The 6,637-nt window shown below is 29.6% G+C and overlaps 1 protein-coding gene across 1 annotated transcript in view; it reads left to right on the top strand.

Annotated features, from left to right (window-relative positions):
• Window positions 1-2,233: 2,233 nt before the first annotated feature.
• LOC123703924 (ATP-binding cassette sub-family C member 4-like) overlaps window positions 2,234-6,637 on the top strand; it is a 29,849-nt gene continuing 25,445 nt past the window's right edge. The window contains exon 1 of the mRNA XM_045652116.1: window positions 2,234-2,593. Coding sequence (XP_045508072.1) covers window positions 2,364-2,593 — 230 coding nt within the window. The 5' untranslated portion in view covers window positions 2,234-2,363. The remainder of the gene's footprint in view (window positions 2,594-6,637) is intronic.

The following is a 6,637-nucleotide window of genomic DNA, read 5'->3' as shown; positions in this document are numbered from 1 at the left end:
TATTTACTTGTTCCAGTGCAAATTAATTTGATAATAAAATGCATCATTTTAAATTTAAATAAAAGTTTAACTGAATTAGTTTTTATTTAACATATTTGTCTAATTTTTCTCGCATAAGGTTTCATATTTTTCCAATTTTTTGAAACTGGCAACACTTAAAAAAAAGATAAGGCATCTTTCAAAAATAGTTTGGCGCCTTTTTAAAAGATAAAGAAAGAGATAATAATAGGATTGAAAATTAGAATAAATGAATAAACGAAACAATGAGGAAACTAATTCGGACATCAGTTCCTCTACGCATCCTACAAACGTGTTTTGTTTTGTAGTATCGATACTAAGTTGGTACTATTTACGCCAACCTTCTGAGATGGTGACTCCGGTAGGAGCTTACCCTATAAGCTTGCTATAAGTACATGACAAAGCGTGCTATACGGCTATTTTAATGTTGATGAATATAATATCAAATATTATGTATTTTTTAAAACTTAAAAGCTGCTAAGCTAAGTTTCACTGCTAAGCTAAGTTTCACGTTTTATTCAAGTCAGATTAATCGTTAAACTGCAAAGGGATTTAGAAGTGAATTACCAAATTTCTAAATGTGTTTTTCAATTTTAATAACTGAATAATAAGGTACGTATGAGTTATGGTTCTATTGTTATAATGTTTTTTTAAGATACGGTATATTATATTGTTTAATCCTTCAGATAACATTGCTGTAATATCATAGACTAAAGGCTTGACCTCGATTCGGCCGGAACAAAAAAATTAAAATCCTGTTACTCGTAAAGGAGGTAGAATGGTTAAAATTTTTGAAAAATAATCAGATAGTTTTTTAGGTTAGGTTTTTTGTTAACAAAGAAACAATCTAAAACGAAATCTTTATTAATTATAGATACATAATATATTAAGAATACATACCTATATCTATTATATTTAAAAATAACACTGCGCCACTGCGGCTTAAAAAAGTTACAACAAAATATATTGTCGTTGTGAAACAGTGTTAAACATACTTAAACAGAGCCAGTGTAAATTCACACCAACCACAAACATGACATCTCTTTTATTTTTTAATCCTCGTTCGTGGCTTATTTCGTCGTAAGGCTTGTTGTTGCAATTTGTGAATGAGTTTTATATAGAGAAGGTAGAAGTATATTATAGTATCGTAATGTATAAAAATATATATTTAACTCGTATACTGAATTCATTCCAAAACATTTTAATCACATTGACAAAATTGTTAAATCAGATATTTGATAATAATTTATTAATAATTATGTTTAATTTCAGAAGACATTTTTATTGCAAATCATGAGTTATTTTGTACCTACCCAAAAATATAGCTTACCTATTTCCCCGACAAATTATACACATAACACTGAAATAATTCTTTAAATCAGCCAAGTTCCTAAGATTAGCGTTTTCAACCAAACAAACTTCATCAATATTAACAAATCTTTAGCTATTAGTTATTACCTATTAGATATATATCTTGTACTTGTGTACTTTTTTCCAGATACTACTGTGGAAACAGATAAAGGTTACTTTACGAATTTACGATGTAAAGTGTAATAAAGTAATACTTACGTTTAAATTATAAAACACCAGGGTTATAATTAAAGTCAAGCTACGATAATTTAGTCTACCTCCTGAAGTCCTTATCTGTAAATTATATTTCTTTATGATATCACATTGATGTTGTTACAAAATTACCTAAGACTACGTAACTATAAAGAATTTAAACATTTATTACCTACAAGGATCACATCCACAGTTACGCATTACCTAAATGCTACCTTTTATATCTACGTATAGATTGAACCTGTCCTTGTGAATAATTTGGATTTCGTATCCTATTGTAGGTACCTACTGACAAATTAACATTATTATATAATTCTACAATCACAAATTGAAGCATATGTTTTATCTATGAACCATACATTTATGAAACTCTCGCTACTATATCAATAACAATATGATTCACATTTATAAGCAATAAGAAAATTCCTCGTTAATCGCATCACCTGCTATGATAAACATCAATAATTGTGATACCTACCTGTTCTATAAATTATCGCACATTTTATGTCTCATGTACCTTTAGTGCAATAATTGTATGGATAAAATTCGATAAAAAACATCACCGTCAGGCACGTCACTTACGTAGCTTTGATATCAGTTATTAGAGATTAATACATCGCATGAACCTATTTAACATTAATGTCATTAAAGTAGAGCGCGTACGGCAGAAAAACTTAAATGTTATCTGCCTGTATATTCGAAGTGGCGTACTGTGCGCGCTCCGACGTGCACTAGTGAAAATTATTTATTGTTTAGTGACAGACTAAAATTACACAGTGAAAATGGTTAAATTAAATAATAGCAATAGTAAAAATAAAAATGAAGATGAGTGGAAAAAAAGTAAAGAGACTGCGCCTCCGCAAAAAAGTGTCCCAGGACTTGTTTCGCGTATGTTGTATGCGTGGATGTTCCCTTTATTCGTGAACGGGAACCGGAGAGACCTCGAGGAGTATGATTTAGTGCCAACTAAAAGTATTTATGACTCTAAGATTACGGGTGATGCTTTAGAAAAGTAAGTTCTGATTTATAATATTTAACAGTGTGGATAAATATTTAAATCTAGACACGCGGCAGCGTGTCAAGCCGAGTTCAAGCGAAGAGAACTGAGATATATAATTATTATTAATGTAACTCAACTCACCGTAATAATACAGATTACACAACATGTTCACTCGTTACCCAAATAAGTTAAACACACACTCCCACAAAAACTCAAACACACATCCACCCACACTCACTCACATACATGCACACACACACAAACACACACACACACACACACACACACACACACACACACACACACACACACACACAAACACTCACACCACACATTCATTGGGTTGGCTATCCCCCTTTTATTTTTAATTTTTGCCTTTGTATAAATTTTCTTTTTGTTTTAACCTTTATCTAGACCACAATGTATTAAGGGAAGGGACTGGCTTTCTTAACACAGGCTATGCCTAGCAAGAGAGCCAGAGCCTCATAATCATTATTGTATATTTTAAAGGTGAAATAAAGATTTATTTTATTTTATTTATTTATATATTATATACAAAACCTAACCCACTTCCGGATGACCTAGAAAGTTAAAATTTTGTAATCAACTAGGTAATAGTGAGTGTACAAAGAAAAAAATCAGAAAATACTGAATTTATATGTATTTAATTTTTTTTTCAATGACATTAATTTTGTTTGTATGGAAAAATGGAAAAGTTTATAAAAATAGAAAATATTATATTCACCCTACTAGTCTTAAAAAATAGATCAAAACTAATCAGTGGCCGAAAAAAATTTTGAAATCCATCAATAAATAACTGAGATATAGATTGTTGAAGTTTACATATTTTAGCACGAAACATCTGTGGATTCGATGCGCCTCTGACATCACACTCACTCGCGCTCTTGCTCGCGCTATAGTATCGCTAGGGCAGATTACTTCGATTGCATGATTTCTTTATTCAAAACTGTTATTAAACGTAAAATAAAAGAAAATTGTAATTAAAATGTTGCTCATACAGTTAAAAATAATATATAATTTTACATATTCACATTTATTTATTCTTTATTTATGAGTGTTTAGTTTCGTTTTAATTTCAGTGTAATAGAAGAAGGCTTCGTCGAAGGTCGAAATGATTTAATTTGCGTAATATTAATATAAGTGAAACATCTTTAGGCGCCTTTAGAGTAAAATTTCAAGTTCGCGTCATGGCAATACCGTCACGTCATGGAGTAAGGCAACGATTCTTCTACAACGATCTTTGCATCTTGGTTATAGATAGTGTGTACAAATTCACGCTGGATGTTTAGAAAATCATGTAATTTTTTAAAAAGAAAACGAGTTTAAAAAATTGCAGATAAATGACAGGGCAATGTGCGCTGACCAAGGCGCTGACATTCATATCATACAAGAAAATATAGAAAATAATACTAAACAAACCATACAGAGAAACCGCAACGAAAAATAAAAAATAATCGTACATAAAAAGTATTATATTCATAAAGTAAATCAAATTTGCAGAGTAATTTTCTGTACAAAAAGTAATGATATCCCACCAAAAACATAAATGTAAAAATTGGAGCCGAGTTCAATCGTTGACTTAATTTGCCAAAAAAAGAAATGAGATCTAAATGTGTGCCAAGTTCTGCAGACAGTCCAGAAATTTATTTACAAAGATGTATTAAGTTCTTAGGTTGACTGAAAACTCAATTGTTTTATTTTCCCTTAGAGAACAATGTTTATTCCAAAATACCTATAATATATTATTCAAATTAAAAAAGTTATTTTTTTAATTTGAATAATATAATTATTTTCACAAAGCAAACAACTAAAGACCTATTGAACCCCATAATTTGATGAGGCTAGTTTTACATACTGTTTATATTTTGTGAGGTTCTAAAAACTAGCCAAATTTTTGAAAAGGTATAATGGTATTAAGGTTTAAGCGGTTTATATGCATTTAATTGCAATATAAACCGCTTAAACCTTAATGCCATTATACCTTTTCAAAAATTTCAATGCTATTGTGATAACTTATTCCTCCAAGAGTACCTACCTACTTACATAACAAAAGAATTGGTTTTACATAAAAATAAATAACGTGGTACTTACTCTGACCGAACCTTAATTATATATGTACATATAATATTTCATTCTTCATAATTTAAGATGGATATAAATGTAGAATACCACAGCTGTCTTAAGTCGTATTGTATACTAGTTTTCCGCCCGCGGAAGTCAAAGAAAAACCCGCATAGTTCCCATTCCCGTCGGATTTCTGTGATGAAACCTATCTTATGTCCCGGGGTAAAAAGTAGCCTGTGTCCTTTCTCGAGTATCAAAATATCTCTATACCAAATTTCATGCAAATTGGTTCAGTAGTTATAACGAGACAGACAGACAGAGTTACTTTCGCATTTGTATGAATTGTTACTCACAATTAAAAATCAAAAACTTGGTATATAGAATAGACAATATTATCTTCCTAATTTTTGATACGGATTTGATTAGATAATAATTTAGATATATATGATATCGTTAGGTACATGAAAATAAATTATTGAAAATGATATTCATATAGTTCAATAATAATCGTTTTTTATTAATTAAACTTTTGATTGATCCATATTACCAATTTGGAATTAACTTTATTTCGTTATGTTCCTCCGTCTGAATATTATTTTTGTGCCGCCTCAAATTTAAAGGAATATTTTTTGCAACACATTTCATTGTCCATGATCGGTCTTAGTGTTCCGTATAAGGGTAGCTTTTAGTCTCCCTTGTTAAATGCGCATAAAAAAAACTATAATATATAAAAACTTTTACTATATAATCTCAATTTGAAGTCAACGCTCTTCGTTTAATCCACTTAATTATCTCATTTTAATGTTTTTATTTAACTCAATTTCAACCAACTATGAAAGAAAGGTGAAATATTGAGTAAACATAAATTTATGGAGAATTCAAAGAAAACATTATAATCACAATCGTTTTTAGTTCTTGATGAAATACGTTCATGTAAATATCCAAAATTTACAAATTCTAAATAATAGAAGAATGTTCTGTCAAATAAATATATTAAGAATTTTACGGACGATCACAACCTTACACAACGTTTTCAAATCCTTTGAAAACTCGTTTCATTTAAACATTTGAGATCAAATTCACAATACGAATCGTGTAATACTTAATTGTACATATATTTTCATTCAGAACTTAATAAGTATTTTTGGAACGAACAATTTATTATGAATAATATATTGCCCTGAAAGGTTTTAAGAGTAATTATGTTCAATGTTGTTTCAGGACAATGACATTGATAATCTGGTATTGTTTGCAAGAGAGATTACCATGCATATTACATTTACATGTTTACATAATTAAATACATTAAGTGTTTATCAGTGCTAATTGAAATAAATATTACGTATTTTAAGCTAATATTTTATTTTGTATTAACGAGTCATTTATATCTGAAATTAAATGAAAATGCATGCCAAATATAGCAGTAACTTAATATTAAATTTTGTACCCGATGTAAATGTGTGAAAAGCTCACTTTTATAATATAAATGACATCACCAATATCCTTAATTTTTAAGTGTTTATGTAGTTTGTGTTTAAGGTTTATTTATGATGCAGAATGTAGGCTAGATAAACATTTTGCCTTGTATGCGCTTCAGCCATAAATATGTGCCATCCCATGGGCCTTGTTTTTGATGCAGTCTAAAAGCAAGACATAAATTTAGTACTATTTTCAGTTTTTTTAATACTTTTCACTGTTTTACGATTACGGCAGTTCAAAAGCTATGTACAGAACAAATAATGATGCACCCTTTTGTTTTGTTGTTTTCATTATTTATAGAGTTGAGTTGAGAAAAATTATACAACAATAGGCAGGCAACTAGGTTAACATTTTTTGGGTACTTACAGATTATTAAGTACCTAATTACGACCTAAAATATAACACGAAGATTATTTATTTCTTCAGTTGTGTAGAAAATAGCATTGCAATCGTTTTCGCAATGTTTTTGTTACTACCTTTAACAAATGCGCCG

The sequence above is a fragment of the Colias croceus genome, chromosome 2, assembly GCF_905220415.1.
Source record: "Colias croceus chromosome 2, ilColCroc2.1".
Taxonomy (NCBI): Eukaryota; Metazoa; Arthropoda; class Insecta; order Lepidoptera; family Pieridae; genus Colias; species Colias croceus.
Note: the sequence above shows the minus strand (reverse complement) of the source record. Positions and strands in the feature narration are given on the sequence as shown.